At 61.8% G+C, this 22,806-nt stretch overlaps 1 protein-coding gene across 1 annotated transcript in view; it reads left to right on the forward strand.

The window, feature by feature from the left end:
- Window positions 1–22,806, forward strand: part of LOC110482235 (adhesion G protein-coupled receptor L1) — a 64,597-nt gene that overhangs the window by 20,188 nt on the left and 21,603 nt on the right. Inside the window, exons 6-12 of the mRNA XM_077790713.1 lie at window positions 8,689–9,489; window positions 11,099–11,346; window positions 11,425–11,539; window positions 12,976–13,079; window positions 15,600–15,785; window positions 18,965–19,003; window positions 21,633–21,816. Of these exons, the coding sequence (XP_077646839.1) occupies window positions 8,689–9,489; window positions 11,099–11,346; window positions 11,425–11,539; window positions 12,976–13,079; window positions 15,600–15,785; window positions 18,965–19,003; window positions 21,633–21,816 (1,677 nt within the window). The remainder of the gene's footprint in view (window positions 1–8,688; window positions 9,490–11,098; window positions 11,347–11,424; window positions 11,540–12,975; window positions 13,080–15,599; window positions 15,786–18,964; window positions 19,004–21,632; window positions 21,817–22,806) is intronic.

Consider the following 22,806-nt stretch of genomic DNA (forward strand, 5'->3'; position numbering starts at 1 on the left):
AAGCAACACCCTCAAAAACAGCCCCCCAAAAACAGCCCCCCAAAAACAACCCGAAAACAACCCGAAAACAACCCGAAAACAACCCAAAACCAACCCCAAAACAACCCGAAAACAACCCCCCAAAAACAACCCCCAAAAACAACCCCCAAAACAGCCCCAGGGGCAGCTCGGGGGGGCCGGGGCAGTGCTGGGGTCACTCAGGGTCACTCAGGGTCAGTTTGGGGTCAGTCGGGGTCACTCAGGGGTCAGTTCAGGGTCACTCAGGGTCAGTTCAGGGTCACTCGGGTCACATAGAGGTCACTCAGGGGTCACTCAGGGTCAATACAGGGTCACTCAGAGGTCAGTTCAGGGTCACTCAGGGTCACTCAGGCAGGGGTCATTTCAGGGTCACTCAAGGGTCACTCAGGTCACTTCAGGGTCACTCAGGGGTCAGTTCAGGGGTACCTCAGAGGTCACTCAGAGGTCAGTTCAGGGTCACTTGGGGTCACTCAGGGTCACTCAGAGGTCAGTTCAGGGTCACTCAGGGGTCACTCAGGGTCAGTTCAGGGTCACTCAGAGGTCAGTTCAGGGTCACTCAGGGTCACTCACGGGTCAGTTCAGGGTCAGTCAGAGGTCAGTTCAGGGTCACTCCGGGGTCATTCAGGGTCACTCAGAGGTCACTCATGGGTCACTCAGGGTCAGTTCAGGGTCACTCTGGGTCACTCAGGGGTCACTCAGGGGTCACTCAGGGTCGGTTCAGGGTCACTCAGGGTCAGTTCAGGGTCACTCAGAGGTCAATTCAGGGTCAATTCAGGGTCACTCGGGATCACTCAGGGGTCAGTTCAGGGTCACTCAGAGGTCAATTTAGGGTCACTCAGGGTCACTCAGGGTCACTCAGGTCACTCAGGGGTCAGTCAGGGTCAGTTCAGGGTCACTCAGGGGTCACTCAAGGTCAGTTCAGGGTCACTCAGAGGTCAGTTCAGGGTCACTCAGAGGTCAATTCAGGGTCAATTCAGGGTAACTCGGGATCACTCAGGGGTCAGTTCAGGGTCACTCAGGGTCAGTTCAGGGTCAGTTCAGGGTCACTCAGGGTCACTCAGGTCACTCAGGGGTCAGTTCAGGGTCAGTTCAGGGTCAGTTCAGGGTCACTCAGGGTCAGTTCAGGGTCAGTTCAGGGTCAGTTCAGGGTCACTCAAGGTCACTCAGGTCACTCAGGGGTCAGTTCAGGGTCAGTTCAGGGTCACTCAGGGTGACTCAGAGGTCACCCAGAGGTCACTCAGGGGTCAGTCAGGGTCAGTTCAGGGTCACTCAGGGTCACTCAGAGGTCACCCAGAGGTCACTCAGGGGTCAGTCAGGGTCAGTTCAGGGTCACTCCGGGGTCACTCCGGGGTCACAGCCAGGGCGTCGCCCCCGTGTCCGTCCATCCATCCACGGGAGGGGGGGGCGGGGCGGGGGGGCGGGGCGCTGTGCGGGGTGGGCGTGGCCGGGGGCGTGTCCGTGGGCGTGGCCTGCGTGGGGGCGGGGGCGGGGCGGGGCCGCGGCTTCTTCCCACAGGTGCCGGAGCGGGGGCGGGGCTAACGCGTCTCTCTCCTCCTCCTCCTCCCGCAGGGCCCGGCCCAGCCCCCCCGGACCGCGGGGCCCCCCCGAGCCTGTGAGTCTCCCCTCCCCCACCCCCCCACCCCGGGGACCCCCGACCCCCCCCCGACCCCCCCCCGGGGCAGCGCGGGGGCTGCGGCACGGCCGGGCCGGCCGCCTGCACGGGCACACCTGGACGGGCGCACCTGGACGGGCGCACCTGGATGGGCGCACCTGGATGGGCACACCTGGATGGGCACACCTGGATGGGCGCACCTGGATGGGCACACCTGGATGGGCACACCTGGATGGGCACACCTGGACGGGCACACCTGGATGGGTGCACCTGGATCCTTGTGCACAACTGGCTGTGCACACCTGGATGGGCTCACCTGGATGGGTGCACCTGGATGGGCTCACCTGGATGGGCTCACCTGGCTGTGCACACCTGGATCCTTGTGCACACCTGGATGGGCACACCTGGATGGGCTCACCTGGATGGGCTCACCTGGCTGTGCACACCTGGATCCTTGTGCACACCTGGATGGGCACACCTGGATGAGCTCACCTGGATGGGCGCACCTGGATCCTTGTGCACAACTGGATGAGCTCACCTGGATGGGCTCACCTGGATCCTTGTGCACACCTAGATCCGTGTGCACACCTGGATCCGTGTGCACACCTGGATGGGCTCACCTGGCTGTGCACACCTGTATGGGCACACCTGGGCCCACCTGGATGGGCACACCTGGACGGGCGCACCTGGACGGGCGCACCTGGACGGGCGCACCTGGATCCTTGTGCACACCTGGATGGGTGCACCTGGATGGGCTCACCTGGATGGGCTCACCTGGATCCTTGTGCACACCTGGATGGGCTCACCTGGATGGGCTCACCTGGCTGTGCACACCTGGCTGTGCACACCTGGATGAGCTCACCTGGGCACACCTGGATGGGCACACCTGGATCCATGTGCACACCTGGATCCGTGTGCACACCTGGATGGGCAAACCTGGATGAGCTCACCTGGATGTGCTCACCTGGATGAGCTCACCTGGATGAGCTCACCTGGATCCTTGTGCACACCTGGATGGGCTCACCTGCATGAGCACACCTGGATGAGGTCACCTGGCTGTGCACACCTGGATGGGCTCACCTGGATCCTTGTGCACACCTGGATGGGCTCACCTGGCTGTGCACACCTGGATGAGCTTACCTGGATGGGCTCGGCTGGCTGTGCACACCTGGATGAGCTCACCTGGATGGGCACACCTGGATCCTTGTGCACACCTGGATGGGATCACCTGGGCACACCTGGAACTTTGTGCATACCTGAGCCCTGCACACCTGTGCACACCTCTGCCTTGTGCACACCTGGATCCTTGGGCACACCTGAGCCCAGCACACCTGGGGCTGTGCGCTCCCAGGTGCTCGTGCACACCTGGATCCAGCGGCACGTCCAGGTGTGCCCCCTGCACACGCAGCCCCTGCGCCCCCTGAACACGCGTGTGCGATGGGGCACACGTGGGGCAGCGTGTGGCCAGGTGTGACAGAGACATCTGGGAGCACAAACACTCTGTGTGTGACAGGGACACACCTGGGTGGGTGTGACAGGGACACACACCTGGGTAGGTGTGACAGTGACACACCTGGACGAGCACAAACACTCTGTGTGTGACAGTGACACACCTGGGCAGGTGTGACAGTGACACACCTGGGCGAGCACAAACACTCTGTGTGTGACAGGGACACACCTGGGCGGGTGTGACAGGGACACACACCTGGGCGGGTGTGACAGGGACACACCTGGGCGAGCACAAACACTCTGTGTGTGACAGTGACACACCTGGGCAGGTGTGACAGTGACACACCTGGGCGAGCACAAACACTCTGTGTGTGACAGTGACACACCTGGGCAGGTGTGACAGTGACACACCTGGGCGAGCACAAACACTCTGTGTGTGACAGGGACACACCTGGGCGGGTGTGACAGGGACACACACCTGGGCGGGTGTGACAGGGACACACCTGTGTGAGCACAAACACTCTGTGTGACAGGGACACACCTGGCCAGGTGTGACAGTGACACACCTGGGTAGGTGTGACAGTGACACACCTGGGTAGGTGTGACAGTGACACACACCTGGCCAGGTGTGACAGTGACACACCTGGGTAGGTGTGACAGTGACACACCTGGGTAGGTGTGACAGTGACACACCTGTGAGCATGCACAGGTAACAGCCAGAGGTGTCAGCACAGTGACACGGGTGTGGCAGCTCTTGTACACCTGTGCAGCCACACCTGAGCGTGCAAATGTATTGCTGCCAGAACGTACCTGTGCACACACCTGTGCACACACCTGTATGCACACCTGTGCTCACACCTGTACATGTACCTGTGCACACTCCTGTGCACACACCCGCTCTCACACCTGCGCTCACACCTGTGCACACACCTGTATGCACACCTGTGCTCACACCTGTACATGTACCTGTGCACACTCCTGTGCACACACCTGAGCTCACACCTGTGCACACAGCTGCGCTCATGCCTGTACACATACCTGTGCACACACCTGTACACACACCTGTGCACACATCTGAGCTCACACCTCTACACACACCTGTGCACACACCTGAGCTCACAGCTGTGCACAGCTGTGCAGACCAGTGCACACCTTTGCTCACACCTGTGCACAAACCAGTACGCACTTGTGCCCACACCTGTGCTCACCTGTGCTCACACCTGTGTACACCTGTGCTCACACCTGTGCTCACCTGTGCACACCTGTGCACACCTGTGCACACCTGTGCTCACACCTGTGCACACCTGTGCGCACACCTGTGCACACCTGTGCTCACACCTGTGCACACCTGTGCACACTGTGCTCACACCTGTGCACACCTGTGCTCACCTGTGCACACACCTGTGAACAGCTGTGCTCACACCTGTGCACACCTGTGCACACTGTGCTCACACCTGTGCACACCTGAGCGCACCTGTGCACAGCTGTGCACTCACCTGTGCACACCTGTGGTCACACCTGTTCTCACCTGTGCACACCTGTGCTCACCTATGCTCACTTGTGCTCACCTTTGCTCACACCTGTGCACACACCTGTGATCACACCTGTGCACACTGTGCTCACACCTGTGCACACCTGTGCTCACCTGTGCACACCTGTGCTCACCTGTGCTCACACCTGTTCTCACCTGTGCTCACACCTGTGCACACTGTGCTCACACCTGTGCACACCTGTGCACACCTGTGCTCACCTGTGCTCACACCTGTTCTCACCTGTGATCACACCTGTGCACACTTGTGCTCACACCTGTGCACACCTGTACACACCTGTGCACACACCTGTGCACACTGTGCTCACACCTGTGCACACCTGTGCTCACCTGTGCACACACCTGTGAACACCTGTGCTCACACCTGTGCACACCTGTGCTCACACCTGTGCTCACCTGTGCACACTGTGCTCACACCTGTGCACACCTGTGCTCACACCTGTTCTCACCTGTGCACACCTGTGCACACCTGTGCTCACCTGTGCTCACTTGTGCTCACCTTTGCTCACACCTGTGCTCACAGCTGTGCACACCTGTGCTCACCTGTGCTCACCTGTGCACACCTGTGCTCACTTGGGCTCACACCTGTGCTCACCTGTGCACACCTGTGCTCACCTGTGCTCACTCCTGTGCTCACACCTGTGCACACCTGTGCTCACCTGTGCTCACCTGTGCACACCTGTGCTCACTTGGGCTCACACCTGTGCTCACCTGTGCACACCTGTGCTCACTTGGGCTCACACCTGTGCTCACCTGTGCACACCTGTGCTCACCTGTGCTCACTCCTGTGCTCACACCTGTGCACACCTATGCATACCTGTGCACACCTGTTCACACCTGTGCTCACTTGGGCTCACACCTGTGCTCACCTGTGCACACCTGTGCTCACCTGTGCTCACACCTGTGCACACCTGTGCTCACACCTGTGCTCACACCTGTGCACACCTGTGCTCACACATGTGCTCACACCTGTGCTCACACCTGTGCACACCTGTGGCCCCGCACACGCGTGTCCCGGCCCCGCCCCCTCCTGCCGCGCCCCGGGGGCGTGGCCAGCCCGAGGGGCGTGGCCAGCCCGAGGGGGCGTGGCCACCCGAGTGGGCGTGGCCACCCCGAGGGGGCGTGGCCAGCCCGAGGGGCGTGGCCACCCAAGTGGGCGTGGCCAGCCCGAGGGGCGTGGCCAGCCCGAGGGGGGCGGCCAGCCCGAGGGGCGTGGCCAGCCCGAGTGGGCGTGGCCAGCCCGAGTGGCGTGGCCACCCAAGTGGGCGTGGCCAGCCCGAGGGGGCGTGGCCACCCAAGTGGGCGTGGCCCCCGCGGGGCGGGGCGGGGTTTCCCGCGGTGTCCCGGGGGTCGCAGCCTGGCCCCGCCCCCTTTGCGCCCCACCCCCCCCGGCGCAGAGACCCCCGTGGGGGGCGGGGCTTGGCTTTTGGGGGGGGTCTCTGCCCCGGGGGTCCCCCCGTGTCCCCCCGTGTCCCCCCGTGTCCCCGTGTCCCCCTTCTCTCCCGCAGCTCTAACCCCCCGTTTCTCTCCCCCAGCCTCTCTGCAGCCGCCGCCGGACACTGGGACCACGCGCGACCCCCCCCCAAACCCCACCCCGCACCCCAAAACACGAGGGGGTCCCCCCCAAACCCCCCCGCGCCCCCTCCCCACGCCCCCCCCCCCACCCGTGTCTCCGTCGCGCTCGATCGTCCCTGGCTGTGGGCCCGGGGGGGGTGGGGGGGGGAGGGGAAGAGCCCCCCAAATTTAGACCCCCCCCAATTTAGGCCCCCCCCCGATTTGAGACCCCCCCCCTCGTTTTAGGGCTCCCCCCAAGGAGAGCTGCCCCTCCCTCCTCAGGGTTCTCCCCCCCCCCAAATTAAAAGGGGGTTCGCTGCCGGGGGACAGTGGGGGTGTCCCCTCCCACCCCCCCCTTCTGTCCCCTCCCCTCTGTCCCCTCCCCCGTTAAGGGACCCCCCTCCCCCCCCCTCCGTGTCCCCCTCCCTCCCCCGGGTCCCCAAAATCCCCCTGGGGTTGGGGGGTCCCCCCCAGCCCCCCCCGTGGGACCCCTCAGTCGCTGATGAAACGCTTCTCTTTTCTCTCCTCTTCTCGCTGTCCCCCGTGTCCCCACCCGTGTCCCCTCCGTGTCCCCCCGTGTCCCCCCGTGTCCCCTCCGTGTCCCCCCGTGTCCCCCCCGTGTCCCCCCCGTGTCCCCCCGTGTCCCCCAATGTCCCCCCGTGTCCACCGTGTCCCCACCCGTGTCCCCCCAATGTCGCCCCGTGTCCCCACCCGTGTCCCCCCAATGTCCCCCCGTGTCCCCACCCGTGTTCCTCCGTGACCCCCCGTGTCCCCCCAATGTCCCCCCCGTGTCTCCCCCCCGTCCCCACCCGTGTCCCCACCCGTGTCCCCCGTATCCCCCCGTGTCCCCACCCGTGACCCCCCGTGTCCCCACCCGTGTCCCCCGTGTCCCCACCCCCCCATCTGTCCCCACCTCCACCGCTGTGTCCCCACGCGTGTCGCCGTGTCCGTCTGTCCCCACGTCCATCCTTCTGTCCCTGTCCCGTGTCCCCCCCGTGTCTGTCCCCGTGACCGCCATCCACCCGTGTCCCCCGTCTGTCCGTGTCCGTCTGTCTGTCCCCAAACCTGCTCCTGTCCCTGCTCCACCCCCGTGTCCGTCTGTCTGTCCCCAAACCTGCTCCTGTCCCTGCTCCACCCCCGTGTCCGTCTGTCTGTCCCCAAACCCGCTCCCCTGTCCCTGTGTCCGTCTGTCTGTCCCCAAACCCGCTCCCCTGTCCCTGCTCCACCCCCGTGTCCGTCTGTCTGTCCCCGTGTCCCTCTCCCATCCATTCCCTGTCCCCCATCCCCATCCATGTCCGCCTGTCCCACAAACCACGCGTGTCCCTCTGTCTGTCCCCAACCTCCCCGTGTCCCCGTGTCCCTCTGTCCGTCCCTCCCCGTGTCCCCATGTCCGTCCCCGTGTCCCCCCGTCTGTCCCACCCTCCCCGTGTCCCTCCGTCTGTCCCTCCCCGTGTCCCTTTGTCTGTCCCTCCCCGTGTCTGTCCCACCCTCCCCGTGCCCCTCTGTCTGTCCCTCCCCGTGTCCCTCTCTCTGTTCCCCCCCGTGTCCCCCTGTCTGTCCCACCTTTCCCGTGTCCCCCTGTCTGTCCCTCCCCGTGTCCCCCTGTCTGTCCTCCCCGTGTCCCCATGTTCGTCCCTGTGTCCCTCCGTCTGTCCCTCCCCGTGTCCCCCTGTCTGTCACACCCTCCCCGTGTCCCCCTGTCCGTCCCTGTGTCCCTCCGTCTGTCCCTCCCCGCGCCCCCCTGTCTGTCCTCCCCGTGTCCCTCTGTCTGTCCCTCCCCGTGTCTGTCCCACCCTCCCCGTGTCCCTTTGTCCCTCCCCGTGTCCCCCTCTCTGTCCCCCCCGTGTCCCTCTGTCTGTCCCATCCTCCCCGTGTCCCTCTGTCTGTCCCACCCTCCCCGCGCCCCCATGTCCGTCCCCGTGTCCCCCCTGTCTGTCCCTCCCCGTGTCCCCCTGTCTGTCACACCTTTCCCGTGTCCCCCTGTCTGTCCCTCCCCGTGTCCCTCTGTCTGTCCCTCCCCGTGTCCCTCTGTCTGTCCCTCCCCGTGTCTGTCCCACCCCCCCCGTGTCCCCCCGTCTGTCCCACCCCCCCCGTGTCCCTCCGTCTGTCCCCCCCCGTGTCCCTCTGTCTGTCCCACCTTTCCCGTGTCCCCATGTCCGTCCCTGTGTCCCTCCGTCTGTCCCTCCCCGTGTCCCCCTGTCTGTCCCTGTGTCCCTTTGTCCCTCCCCGTGTCCCCGTGTCTGTCCCACCCTTTGTCCCTCCCCGTGTCCCTCTGTCTGTCCCACCCTCCCCGCGCCCCCATGTCCGTCCCCGTGTCCCTCCGTCTGTCCCTCCCCATATCCTTCTGTCTGTCCCTCCCCGTGTCCCCGTGTCTGTCCCACCCTTCCCGTGTCCCTCCGTCTGTCCCCCCCCGTGTCCCTCCGTCTGTCCCCCCCCGTGTCCCTCCGTCTGTCCCCCCCCGTGTCCCCCTGTCTGTCCCACCCTCCCCGCCCGTGTCCCCCCGCAGTTTTCGTCTGCCCGGGCGTGCCGCAGCGCGTGGGGCCGGCGCTCTCCACGCACGAGTCGCCGCACCAGGCGGGCGGCTGGTGCCGGGACCCGCTGCAGTCGGGGGACCGGCTCTACGTGCTGCCCTGGGTGCCCTACCGCACCGACACGCTCACCGAGTACGCCTCGTGGGCCGACCTGGTGGGCGCCCGGCCCGCGGCCACGCACCGCCTCCCGCACCGCGCCGACGGCACCGGCTTCGTGGTGTACGACGGCGCCGTGTTCTACAACAAGGAGCGCACCCGCAGCATCGTCAAGTACGACCTGCGCACCCGCATCAAGAGCGGCGAGACCGCCGTGGGCGCCGCCAACTACCACGACACGTCGCCCTACCGCTGGGGCGGCAAGACCGACATCGACCTGGCGGTGGACGAGGACGGGCTCTGGGTCATCTACGCCACCGAGGGCAACGGCGGGCGGCTGGTGGTGAGCCAGCTGAACCCCTACACGCTGCGCCTGGAGGGCACCTGGGAGACGGGCTACGCCAAGCGGGCGGCCTCGGACGCCTTCATGGCCTGCGGGGTGCTCTACGTGGTGCGCAGCGTTTACCTGGACGACGACACGGAGCACCTGGGCAACGCGCTGGTGTACGCCTTCGACACGCGGCGCGGGCGCGGCTCGCCGCTGGCGCTGCCCTTCCCCAACCCTTACCAGTTCGTGGCCTCGGTGGGTTACAACCCCCGCGACAACCAGCTGTACGTGTGGAACAACCACTTCCTGCTGCGCTACGGGCTCGACTTCGCGGCAGCCCCGGACGGTGACGGTCAGCGCGGCGGGGCGGCTGCGGGGGGCGTGGGGTGCGGGGTTTGGGGTGGGGGGTGAGGGGTGCGGGTGTGGGGTGAGGGGTTTGGGGTGGGGGGTGAGGGGTGAGGGGTGCGGGTGAAGGGTTTGGGGTGGGGGGCTTGGGATTTGGGGTGTGGGGTGAGGGGTGCGGGGTGAGGGGTGTGGGGTGCGGGGTTTGGGGTGTGGAGTTTGGGGTGCGGGGTGCGGGGTTTGGGGTGTGGAGTTTGGGGTGCGGGGTTTGGGTGCGGGGTTTGAGTGAAGGGTTTGGGGTGGGGGCTTTGGGTGCGGAGTGAGGGGTTTGGGGTTTGGGGTGTGGAATTTGGGGTTTGGGGTGCGGGCTTTGGGATGCGGAGTTTGGGGTTTGGGATGCGGGGTTTGGGGTGCGGGGTTTGGGTGAAGGGTTTGGGGTGTGGAGTTTGGGGTGCGGGGTGCGGGGTTTGGGGTGCAGAGTTTGGGGTGCGGGGTTTGGGGTGCGGAATTTGGGGTTTGGGGTGCGGGGTTTGGGGTGCGGGGTTTGGGTGAAGGGTTTGGGTGCGGGGTTTGGAATGCGGGGTTCAGGTCCGGGGTTCGGGTGCGGGGTTCGGGGTGCGGAGATTGGGGTGCGAAGATTGGGGTGGGGGGCTTGGGTTTGGGGTTTGGGATGTGGGATTTGGGGTGCTGGGTTTGGGGTTTGGGGTGCGGGGTTTGGGTGAAGGGTTTGGGTTGCGGGGTTTGGGGTTTGGGATGTGGGATTTGGGGTGCTGGGTTTGGGATTTGGGGTGCGGGGTTTGGGGTGCGGGGTTTGGGGTGCGGGGTTTGGGTGAAGGGTTTAGGGTGCGGGGTTTGGGGTGCTGGGTTTGGGGTTTGGGATGTGGGATTTGGGGTGCTGGGTTTGGGGTTTGGGGTTTGGGGTTTGGGGTTTGGGGTGCTGGGTTTGGGGTGCTGGGTTTGGGGTGTGGGCTTTGGATTTGGGGTGCGGGGTTTGGGGTGTGGGCTTTGGATTTGGGGTGCGGGGTTTAGGGTTTGGGGTGTGGGTGTTTTGAGCTCTGCTTCATTTTGGGGGGTCCCTCCCGAAGTTTTGGGGGACACTGGGGGTTCCCGTTTGCTTTTTGAGGCGTCGTCCCCACCCAGCGGGGGGCAGCCCTGGGGGTCGGGGTTTACTTTGGGGGTGCCCCAGTTGACTTTGGGGTGCCCCAGTTGACTTTGGGGTGCCCGGGTGGATTTTGGGGTGCCCGGGTGGACTTTGGGGTGCCCGGGTGGATTTTGGGGTGCAGCCCCGGCCAGAGTGGGGGAGCCTGAGGGGCTGGGTTTGGGATTTTGGGGTTTTTGGGGGAGGGGGGGGGGGTCCCAGTTCACTCTGGGGGTGCCCCAGTTCATTTTGGGGGGGGCCACACTGGGGTCACATTTTGGGGACCCCCAAGTGCTCGGGGGCACCTCCGGGTTGATTTTTGGGGGTCTCGCTGTGCCCCAGCCCCATGGAGGGGTCCGGGCTCACTTGGGGGGGGGGGTCTATCATCCCCTCCCCCCATCGGCTGGAGGGGACCCCTGGGGGGGTTCAGGGGGGTCCCCCAGACCCTGAACCCCCCCCCCGATTTTTGTGCCCCCCCCAGGTCCGGTGACGACGGAAGCGCCGAGCGCGGCCCCCCCGCACCCCACGGCCCCGCCCAGCTCCGCCGCGCCCCCGTTCCCCACGCCCACGGCCCGCCGGGGCCCCCTCACCCCCCGGGACCCCCCGGGACCCCCGGGACCCCCCCCGGGCCCCGCGCACAGCGCCGCCACCCCGGGGGGGTCCCCGGGACCCCCCAACGGCGGCCCGGGGGCGCCGCCGCCGCCCCCCCCCGCCTCCCGCCGACCCCCGGCGGGGCCCGGGGGGGGTCCCGGGGGGGCGGCGGGGCCGGGGGGGCCCGGGGGGGGTCCCGGGGGGGGTCCCGGGGGTCCCGGGGGGGGTCCCGGGGGGCGCCTGTGCGAGGCGCGGGAGGTGCGCAGGGTGCAATGGCCCGCGGCCCAGCAGGGGGCGCTGGTGGAGAGACCCTGCCCCAAGGGGACCCGAGGTGAGCGGGAATGGGAATGGGACGGGATGGGATTGGAGTGGGATTGGGATTGGGAATGGGATTGGGATTGGGATTGGGATGGGATTGGGATTGGGATTGGGATTGGGATTGGGATTGGGATTGGGATGGGATTGGGATTGGGATTGGGATTGGGATTGGGAATGGGATGGGATTGGGATGGGAATGGGACGGGATGGGATTGGAGTGGGATTGGGATGGGATTGGGATTGGGATTGGGATTGGGATTGGGATTGGGATTGGGATTGGGATTGGGATTGGGATTGGGATTGGGATTGGGATTGGGATTGGGATTGGGATTGGGATGGGATTGGGATTGGGATTGGGATTGGGATTGGGATGGGATTGGGATGGGAATGGAGCGGGATGGGATTGGAATGGGATTGGGATTGGGAATTGGGGATGGGAACGGGGATGGGAATGGGGGATGGGAATGGGAATGGGAATGGGAATGGGATTGGGATTGGGATTGGGATTGGGATGGGGATGGGGATGGGATTGGGATTGGGATTGGGATTGGGATTGGGATGGGAATTGGGGATGGGAATTGGGGGTGAGGATGGGGATGGGATTGGGATTGGGATTGGGATTGGGATTTGGGATTGGGATGGGAATGGGATGGGAATGGGAATTGGGATTGGGATTGGGATTGGATTGGGGATGGGAATGGGAATGGAACGGGATGGGATTGGATTGGGAATGGGATTGGGATGGGAATTGGGATTGGGAATTGGGGATGGGAATTGCGGATGGGAATTGGGGATGGGGATGGGAATGGGATTGGGATTGGGATTGGGATGGGATTGGGATTGGGACTGGGAATGGGATTGGGATTGGGATGGGAATTGGGATTGGGATTGGGATTGGGATTGGGATGGGAATTGGGGATGGGGATGGGATTGGGATTGGGATGGGAATTGGGGATGGGGATGGGGATGGGAACGGGGATGGGGATGGGGATGGGGATGGGGATGGGGATGGGGATGGGGATGAGAATGGGATTGGAATGGGAATGGGGATGGGACACGGGGATGGGGATGGGGATGGGGGATCTGGGGGTACTGGAGGGACTGGGAATGGGGGACTGGGAATGATGGGAATAGGGGGGCTGGGGGGAGTGAGGAGAATGGGGGGACTAGATAATTTTTGGAAGGGTTCTGGGGGCTTTGGGGGAATCTGGGGGGGCTACGGGGGATTCTGGGGGGTTCTGGGAGCTATGGGGAATTTGGAGGGATTTTGGGGGGGTCCTGGGGTCTACGGGGGATTTTGGGGGGGTTCTGGGGGTGCTGTCCCCTCCCCCAGCCATCACCTCCTGCCCGTGCCTGCTGGGATGGCGGTGGGGATGCTGTGGGGCGGGGAGGGGGCGCTGGGGGGGCCGGGGAGATTCGGGGTCCCCCTGAGCCCCCCGTGCCCCCCAGGCATCGCCTCCTTCCAGTGCCTGCTGGGGCTGGGCGTGTGGAACCCCCGCGGGCCCGACCTGAGCAACTGCACCAGCCCCTGGGTCAACCAGGTGGCCCAGAAGGTACCCGGGGGCACCCCGAAACCGGGCCGGGGGGGACCCCAGAGAGCAAACCCCGGAACGGGGACACCCGAAACAGAAATATTCCAAAATTGGGACACCCGAAACAGAAATCCACCAGAAATGGGGACACCCGAAACAGAAATCCACCAGAAATGGGGACACCTGAAACAGAAATCCACCAGAAATGGGGACACCCGAAACAGAAATATTCCAAAATTTGGACACCCGAAACAGAAATCCACCAGAAATGGGGACACCCGAAACAGAAATATCCCAAAATTTGGACACCCGAAACAGAAATCCACCAGAAATGGGGCACCCGAAACAGAAATCCACCAAAATTGGGGCACCCCGAAATGGGGCACCCTGAACAGAAATCCCCCAAAATTGGGACACCCTGAACAGAAATCCCCCAAAATTGGGACACCCCGAAATAGAAATCCCCCAAAATTGGGACCCCCAGAAATGGGGCACCCAAAACAGAAATCCACCAAAATTGGGGCACCCCGAATCAGAAATCCCCCAAAATTGGGACACCCGAAACAGAAATCCACCAAAGTTGGGGCACCCCGAAACAGAAATTCCCCAAAATTGGGGAACCTCCAGAAATGGGGACACCCCTAAACAGAAATCCCCCAAACCCACCCTGGGGATCTCGAGGCCCCCCCAGACCCCCTGTGACCCCTTGATGGATTTTGGGGAGCCCCCAGATCCCCTGTGACCCCCTGGGGGATCTCGGGGACCCCCTGTGACCCCCTGTGACCCCCCAGGGATTTCGGTGACCCCCAGACCCCCTGGGGGACATCGGGGAGCCCCCAGACCCTCTATGACCTCCCCAGACCCCCTGTGACCCCCCGGGGATGTCGGGGACCCCCTGTGACCCCCTGGGGGATCTTGGGGAGCCCACCAGACCCCCTGTGACCCCTTGATAGATTTTGGGGAGCCCCAGACCCCCTGTGACCCCCCGGGGATTTTAGGGACCCCCAGACCCTCTGTGCCCCCCTGGGGATCTCGAGGACCACCTCTGATGCTCTGTGACACCTTGATGGATTTTGGGGAGCCCCCAGACCCTCTGTGACCCCTTGATGGATTTTGGGGAGCCCCCAGACCCTCTGTGACCCCCCGGGGATTTCGGTGACCCCCCAACCCCCTGGGGGACATCGGGGAGCCCCCAGACCCCCTGTGACCCCCCGGGAATCTTGGGGACCCCCTGTGACCCCTTGATGGATTTTGGGGAGCCCCCAGACCCCCTGTGACCCCCCAGGGATGTCGGGGACCCCCTGTGACCCCCTGGGGATTTTGGGGACCCCCAGACCCCCTGTGACCCCCTGGGCATCTCAAAGACCACCTCTGATGCTCTGCGACACCTTGATGGATTTTGGGGAGCCCCCAGACCCACTGTGACCCCCTGGGGATTTTGGGGACCCACTGTGACCCCCTGGGGATTTTGGGGACCCCCTGTGACCCCCTGGGTATCTCAAGGACCACCTCTGACACTCTGTGACCCCTTGATGGATCTCGGGGACCCCCCCGACCCCCTGAGGATCTTGAGGACCCCCCCAGACCCTCTGTGACCCCCTGGGGGATCTTGAGGACCACCTCTGATGCTCTGTGACCCCCCGGGGATCTCGGGGACCCCCTGTGACCCCCTGGGGATTTTGGGGACCCCCTGTGACCCCCTGGGCATCTCTGGGACCCTCTGTGACCCCTTGATGGATTTTGGGGAGCCCCCAGACCCACTGTGACCCCCTGGGGGATCTTGGGGAGCCCACCAGACCCTCTGTGACCCCTTGATGGATTTTGGGGAGCCCCCAGACCCCCCGGGCATTTCTGGGACCCTCTGTGACCCCTTGATGGATTTTGGGGAGCCCCCAGACCCCCCGGGCATTTCTGGGACCCTCTGTGACCCCTTGATGGATTTTGGGGAGCCCCCAGACCCCCTGTGACCCCTTGATGGATTTTGGGGAGCCCCCAGACCCCCTAGGGATCTCTGGGACCCTCTGTGACCCCTTGATGGATTTTGGGGAGCCCCCAGACCCCCTGGGGGATCTCGGGACCCCAGACCCCCTGTGGCCCCTTGATGGATTTTGGGGACCCCCAGACCCCCCGGGCATCTCTGGGACCCTCTGTGACCCCTTGATGGATTTTGGGGAGCCCCAGACCCTCTGGGGGACCTCGGAATCCCAGACCCTCTGTGACCCCTTGATGGATTTTGGGGAGCCCCCAGACCCCTTGAGGGATCTCGGGACCCCAGACCCTCTGTGGCCCCTTGATGGATTTTGGGGAGCCCACCAGACCCCCTGTGACCCCCCGGGAATCTTGGGGACCCCCTGTGACCCCCTGTGACCCCTTGATGGATTTTGGGGAGCCCCAGACCCCCTGTGACCCCTTGATGGATTTTGGGGAGCCCCCAGACCCTCTGGGGGACATCGGGACCCCAGACCCCCTGTGGCCCCTTGATGGATTTTGGGGAGCCCCCCGACCCCCTGTGACCCCCCGGGGATGTCGGGGCCCCCCCAGATCAAGAGCGGGGAGAACGCGGCGGCCATCGCGGCGGAGCTGGCGCGCCACACGCGGGGCCCGGTGTTCGCCGGCGACGTCAGCTCGGCCGTGCGGCTGCTGGAGCAGCTCCTGGACATCCTGGACGCGCAGCTGCAGGCGCTGCGCCCGCTCGAGAGGGAGTCCGCGGGCAAGAACTACAACAAGGTGCGCCCCCAAACCCCAAAATTGGGGTGCGGGATGGGGGGGGGACGGGAGGGACAGGTAGGACACCAAAATCCCAAATTTGGGGTGCAGGATGTTGGGGAGGGCAGAAGGAACAGGTGGGACCCCAAAACTCCAAATTTGGGGTGCAAGAACATCAGGTGGGACCCCAAAACTCCAAATTTGGGGCGCAGGAACCTCAGGTGTGATCCCAAAATCCCAAATTTGGGGTGCAGGAACCTTAGGGGGACAGGAGGAGCAGGTGTGACCCCAAAACTCCAAATTTGGGGTGCAGGAACCTCAGGTGTGATCCCAAACCCCAAATTTGGGGCGCAGGAACCTCAGGTGGGACCCCAAACCCCAAATTTTGGGTGCGGGATGTGGGGGGGGACGGGAGGGACAGGTGGGACACCAAAATCCCAAATTTGGGGTGCAGGATGTTGGGGGGGCAGGAGGAACAGGTGGGACCCCAAAACTCCAAATTTGGGGTGCGGGATGGGGGGGGACGGGAGGGACAGGTGTGACCCCAATCCCAAATTTGGGGTGCAGGAACCTCAGGTGGGACACCAAAATCCCAAATTTGGGGTGCAGGAACCTTAGGGGGACGGGAGGAACAGGTGTGACCCCAAAACTCCAAATTTGGGGCACAGGAACCTTAGGGGGACAGGAGGAACAGGTGTGACCCCAAAACTCCAAATTTGGGGTGCAGGAACCTCAGGTGTGACCCCAAAACTCCAAATTTGGGGTGCAGGAACCTCAGGTGCACCCCCAAAACCCAAAATTGGGGTGCAGGATGTGGGGGGGACAGGAGGAACAGGTGTGACCCCAAAATCCCAAATTTGGGGTGCAGGAACCTCAGGTGGGACCCCAAAACTCCAAATTTGGGGCGCAGGAACCTCAGGTGCGCCCCCAAACCCCAAATTTGGGGTGCAGGAACCTTAGGGGGACAGGAGGAACAGGTGTGACCCCAAAACTCCAAATTTGGGGTGCGGGATGTTGGGGGGGACGGGAGGGACAGGTGTGACACCAAAACTCCAAATTTGGGGCGCAGAAACCTCAGGTGGGACCCCAAAATCCCAAATTTGGGGTGCGGGATGTTGGGGGGGACAGGAGGGACAGGTGTGACCCCAAAACCCCAAATTTGGGGTGCAGGAACCTCAGGTGTGACCCCAAACCCCAAATTTGGGGTGCGGGATGTTGGGGGGGACAGGAGGAGCAGGTGTGACCCCAAAACTCCAAATTTGGGGTGCAGGATGTGGGGGGGACCGGAGGAACAGGTGTGACCCCAAAACTCCAAATTTGGGGTGCAGGATGGGGGGGGGACGGGAGGGACAGGTGGGACACCAAAATCCCAAATTTGGGGTGCAGGAACCTCAGGTGTGATCCCAAACCCCAAATTTGGGGTGCGGGAACCTCAGGTGGGACCCCAAAACTCCAAATTTGGGGTGCAGGAACCTCAGGTGCGCCCCCAAACACCAAATTTGGGGTGCAGGAACCTTAGGGGGACAGTAGGAAAAGGTGTGACCCCAAAATCCCAAATTTGGGGTGCAGGATGTAGGGGGGACGGGAGGAACAGGTGTGACCCCAAAACTCCAAATTTGGGGTGCAGGAACCTCAGGTGGGACCCCAAAACTCCAAATTTGGGGCGCAGGAACCTTAGGGGGACAGGAGGAACAGGTGTGACCCCAAACCCCAAATTTGGGGTGCAGGAACCTCAGGTGTGACCCCAAAACTCCAAATTTGGGGTGCAGGAACCTCAGGTGGGACACCAAACCCCAAATTTGGGGTGCAGGAACCTCAGGTGTGACCCCAAAACTCCAAATTTGGGGCGCAGGAACCTTAGGGGGACAGGAGGAACAGGTGTGACCCCAAACCCCAAATTTGGGGTGCGGGATGGGGGGGGGGCAGGAGGGACAGGTGTGACCCCAAAACCCCATATATAATTCATGAAATAGTTTTATTTTTATTATTATTATTATTATTATTATTATTATTATTATTATTATTATTATTGTGTTGCTGTTGTTATTATTATTATTATCATCATTATTATCTTTATCTTTATCATTATCATTATCATTATCATTATCATATTATTATTATATAATTATAATTAAGATTTCTAGTACAGAAATTTTTATTATACAAATAATACTACTATTAATATAGTAATATACTTAAACTAATATATTAATATACTAATATACTAGTTACTAATATACTAACATACTAATCTATATTAATGTGCTAATACTACTAATAATTTACTACTATTAATAATTATTAGCATTGATTTCTTTGTTGTGAAGTAGGATGAGAAATACGGTAAAGTATATTTAAAACTTTAAAAAGGTATAAGGAAAATTTTATTAAGAGTAATTAAAGAGCAATAAGAATTAGAATCAAAATTTTCAAATATTCTTGATTTTTTTTTTTTACTGAAAATGTAAAAAACAGAATTTAAATTTTTAGTCAGCTTATAATTTTTAGAGTAGTTTTTTTTAATTTTTAGTTTATTTAGGGAGAGTTGGGATTTTGGGGTTGTTCTTCCCCAGATTTTGGGTTGTTCTGTCCCAGATTTTGGGGTTGTTCTTCCCCAGATTTTGGGTTTGTTCTGTCCCAGATTTTGGGTTGTTCTGCCCCAGATTTTGGGTTGTTTTGCCCCAGGTTTTGGGGTTGTTCTGCCCCAGATTTTGGGTCGATTTCCCAGATTTTTGTTTTGTTCTTCCCCAGATTTTCGGTTGTTCTTCCCCAGATTTTGGGTCGATTTCCCAGATTTTGGGTTTGTTCTGTCCCAGATTTTCGGTTGTTCTTCCCCAGATTTTGTGTTGTTCTGCCCCAGATTTTGGGTTTGTTCTGTCCCAGATTTTCGGTTGTTCTTCCCCAGATTTTGTGTTGTTCTGCCCCAGATTTTGGGTTTGTTCTGTCCCAGATTTTCGGTTTTTATTCCCCAGATTTTGGGTTTGTTCTGTCCCAGTTTTTGCGGCTGTTCTTCCCCAGATTTTGGGTTTGTTCTGTCCCAGATTTTCGGTTGTTCTTCCCCAGATTTTGGGTTGTTCTTCCCCAGACTTTGGGTTTGTTCTGTCCCAGACTTTGGGGCGATTCCCCGGATTTTGGGGGGACCCCGTGGTGGGTTTTGGGGTCCCACCCCTCACCTGCCCTCTCTCTTTCATCACCCCCAGATGCACAAGCGGGAGCGAACCTGCAAGGATTACATCAAGGTGAGGGGCGGGGCCAGCGGGGCGTGGCCGCGACAGTGGGAGGGGCTGGAGTGGGTGTGGCCAGGGTGGGGCTAGAGTGGGTGGGCGTGTCCCATGGGTGTGGGGTGGGTGGGTGGGCGTGTCCCATGGGTGTGATTTGGGTGGGTGGGCGTGTCCCATGGGTGTGGTTTGGGTGGGCGTGTCCCATGGGTGTGGTCAGGGTGGGCGTGTCCCATGGGTGTGATTTGGGTGGGCGTGTCCCATGGGTGTGATTTGGGTGGGCGTGTCCGAGGGGTGTGGGTTGGGTGGGCGTGTCCAATGGGTGAGATTTGGGTGGGTGGGCGTGTCCCATGGGTGTGGGTTGGGTGGGCATGTCCCATGGGTGAGATTTGGGTGGGCGTGTCCCATGGGTGAGATTTGGGTGGGCGTGTCCCATGGGTGTGATTTGGGTGGGCGTGTCCCATGGGTGTGATTTGGGTGGGTGGGCGTGTCCCATGGGTGTGGGTTGGGTGGGTGTGTCCCATGGGTGTGGTTTGGGTGGGCGTGTCCCATGGGTGAGATTTGGGTGGGTGGGCGTGTCCCATGGGTGTGGGATGGGTGGGCGTGTCCCATGGGTGTGATTTGGGTGGGCGTGTACAATGGGTGTGGTCTGGGTGGGCGTGTCCAATGGGTGTGGGTTGGGTGGGCGTGTCCCACGGGTGTGATTTGGGTGGGCGTGTCCCACAGGTGTGATTTGGGTGGGTGGGCATATCCCATGGGTGTGGTTTAGGTGGGCGTGTCCCATGGGTGTGGATTTGGGTGGGTGTGTCCCATGGGCGTGTCCCATGGGTGGGTGTGTCCCATGGGTGGGCGTGTCCCATGGGTGTGGATTGGGTGGGCGTGTCCCATGGGTGTGATTTGGGTGGGTGGGCGTGTCCCATGGGTGTGGGATGGGTGGGCGTGTCCCATGGGCGTGTCCCATGGGTGGGTGTGTCCCATGGGTGTGGTTTGGGTGGGTGGGCGTGTCCCATGGGTGTGGATTGGGTGGGCGTGTCCCATGGGTGTGGTCTGGGTGGGCGTGTCCCATGGCTGTGGGGTGGGTGTGTCCCATGGGTGTGGCCAGGGTGGGCGTGTCCCATGGGTGTGGATTGGGTGGGCGTGTCCCATGGGTGTGATTTGGGTGGGCGTGTCCCATGGGTGTGGGGTGGGTGTGTCCCATGGGTGTGGCCAGGGTGGGCGTGTCCCATGGGTGTGGATTGGGTGGGCGTGTACAATGGGTGTGGTCTGGGTGGGTGTGTCCCATGGGTGTGGCTTTGGGTGGGCGTGTCCCATGGGTGTGGGGTGGGTGGGCGTGTCCCATGGGTGTGGTTTGGGTGGGTGTGTCCCATGGGTGTGATTTGGGTGGGTGGGCGTGTCCAATGGGTGTGATTGGGTGGGCGTGTGCCATGGGTGTGGATTGGGTGGGCGTGTCCCATGGGTGTGGATTGGGTGGGTGGGCGTGTCCCATGGGTGTGATTTGGGTGGGCGTGTCCCATGGGTGTGGTCTGGGTGGGCGTGTCCCATGGGTGTGGTTTGGGTGGGCGTGTCCAATGGGTGTGGATTTGGGTGGGCGTGTCCCATGGGTGAGATTTGGGTGGGTGGGCGTGTCCCATGGGTGTGGTCTGGGTGGGTGGGCGTGTGCCATGGGTGTGGATTGGGTGGGCGTGTCCCATCGGTGTGATTTGGGTGGGTGGGCGTGTCCCATGGGTGTGATTTGGGTGTGTGGGCGTGTCCCATGGGTGTGGTCTGGGTGGGCGTGTCCCATGGGTGTGATTTGGGTGGGCGTGTCCAATGGGTGTGGTCATGGTGGGCGTGTCCCACAGGTGTGATTTGGGTGGGCGTGTCCCATGGGTGTGGATTGGGTGGGCGTGTCCCATGGGTGTGATTTGGGTGGGCGTGTCCCATTGGCGTGTCCCATGGGTGGGCGTGTCCCATGGGTGTGATTTGGGTGGGCGTGTCCCATGGGTGTGATTTGGGTGGGTGTGTCCCATGGGTGTGGTTTGGGTGGGTGGGCGTGTCCCTGGGTTGGACATGGCTGCACCCAGGGGTGCAGGGGACCTGGGGGTTGGAGGTCAGTGGGTGGGGCCCGTCCTGGCTGGACGTGGCATTTGGGCGTGTCCCTCTGGGCACGTCTGTTTGGGCGTGTCGTTTGCGTGTGTCCCCGGGGTGTGTCCCCAGCCATGTCCCAGCCGTGTCCCAGCCGTGTCCCAGCCGTGTCCCAGCCGTGTCACAGCCATGTCCCCAGCCGTGTCCCAGCCGTGTCCCAGCCGTGTCCCAGCCCTGTCCCAGCCGTGTCCCAGCCGTGTCCCCAGCCATGTCCCCAGGTGTATCCCCAGCCGTGTCCCAGCCGTGTCCCCAGCCGTGTCCCAGCCGTGTCCCCAGCCCTGTCCCAGCCGTGTCCCAGCCATGTCCCAGCCGTGTCCCAGCCGTGTCCCAGCCGTGTCCCAGCTGTTTCCCCAGGTGTATCCCCAGCCCTGTCCCCAGCCATGTCCCAACCGTGTCCCAGCCCTGTCCCAGCCGTGCCCCAGCCATGTCCCAGCCCTGTCCCAGCCGTGTCCCAGCCGTGTCACAGCCGTGTCCCAGCCGTGTCCCCGGTCCCGTCCGTGCCCCACGCTCCCCGCCCGTCCCGCAGGCCGTGGTGGAGGCCGTGGACAACCTGCTGCGCCCGGAGGCGCTGGAGTCGTGGCGGGACATGAACGGCTCGGAGCAGGCGCACACGGCCACCATGCTGCTGGACGTGCTGGAGGAGGGCGCCTTCCTGCTGGCCGACAACGTCAAGGAGCCCGCGCGCTTCCTGGCCGCCCGGCAGAACCTGGGTCAGCCCCCGGGACCCCCGCCCCGGCCCCGGCGGCCCCGCCCAGCCCCGAGCCCGTCCTGGGGTCCCCACGGGGCCCCGCGGCCCACCCTGTCCTGCCCCCGCCTTGCAGGCCCTGCAGCCGGCAAGGGACCCTGGTGACCAAATAGCCGAATATCCCAATGTTCCAATGTCCCAATATCCCAATATCCCAATATCCCAATATCCCAATGTGCCAACGTCACAATATCCCAATATCTCAATGTCCCAATGTCCCAATGTCCCAATGTCCCAATATCCCAATGTCCCAATATCCCAGCATCCCAATATCCCAACGTCCCAACGTCTCAACATCCCAATGTCCCAACGTCACAATATCCCAATATCCCAATATCCCAACGTCACAATATCCCAATATCCCAATATCACAATGTCCCAATGTCCCAATGTCCCAATATCCCAATATCCCAATGTCTCAATATCCCAATATACAATATCCCAATGTCCCAATGTCCCAATATCCCAATGTCTCAATGTCCCAATATCCCAATATACAATATCCCAATATCCCAATATCCCAATATCCCAATATCCCAACGTCCCAATGTCACAATGTCCCAATGTCCCAATGTCCCAATGTCCCAATATCCCAACGTCCCAATATCCCAATGTTCCAACATCCCAATGTCCCAATATCTCAATATCCCAATATCCCAATATCCCAATATCCCAACATCCCAATGTCCCAACGTCCCAATATCCCAATATCCCAATATCCCAATATCCCAACGTCCCAATGTCCCAATATCCCAATATCCCAACGTCCCAACGTCCCAATATCGCAATATCCCAATATCCCAACGTCCCAATATCCCAACGTCCCAACGTCCCAATATCCCAATATCCCAATATCCCAATGTCCCAATATCCCAATATCCCAATGTCCCAATGTCCCAATATCCCAATATCCCAATATCCCAATATCCCAATATACAATATCCCAATGTCCCAA

This window comes from Lonchura striata, unplaced genomic scaffold, assembly GCF_046129695.1.
Source record: "Lonchura striata isolate bLonStr1 unplaced genomic scaffold, bLonStr1.mat Scaffold_276, whole genome shotgun sequence".
Lineage (NCBI taxonomy): Eukaryota > Metazoa > Chordata > Aves > Passeriformes > Estrildidae > Lonchura > Lonchura striata.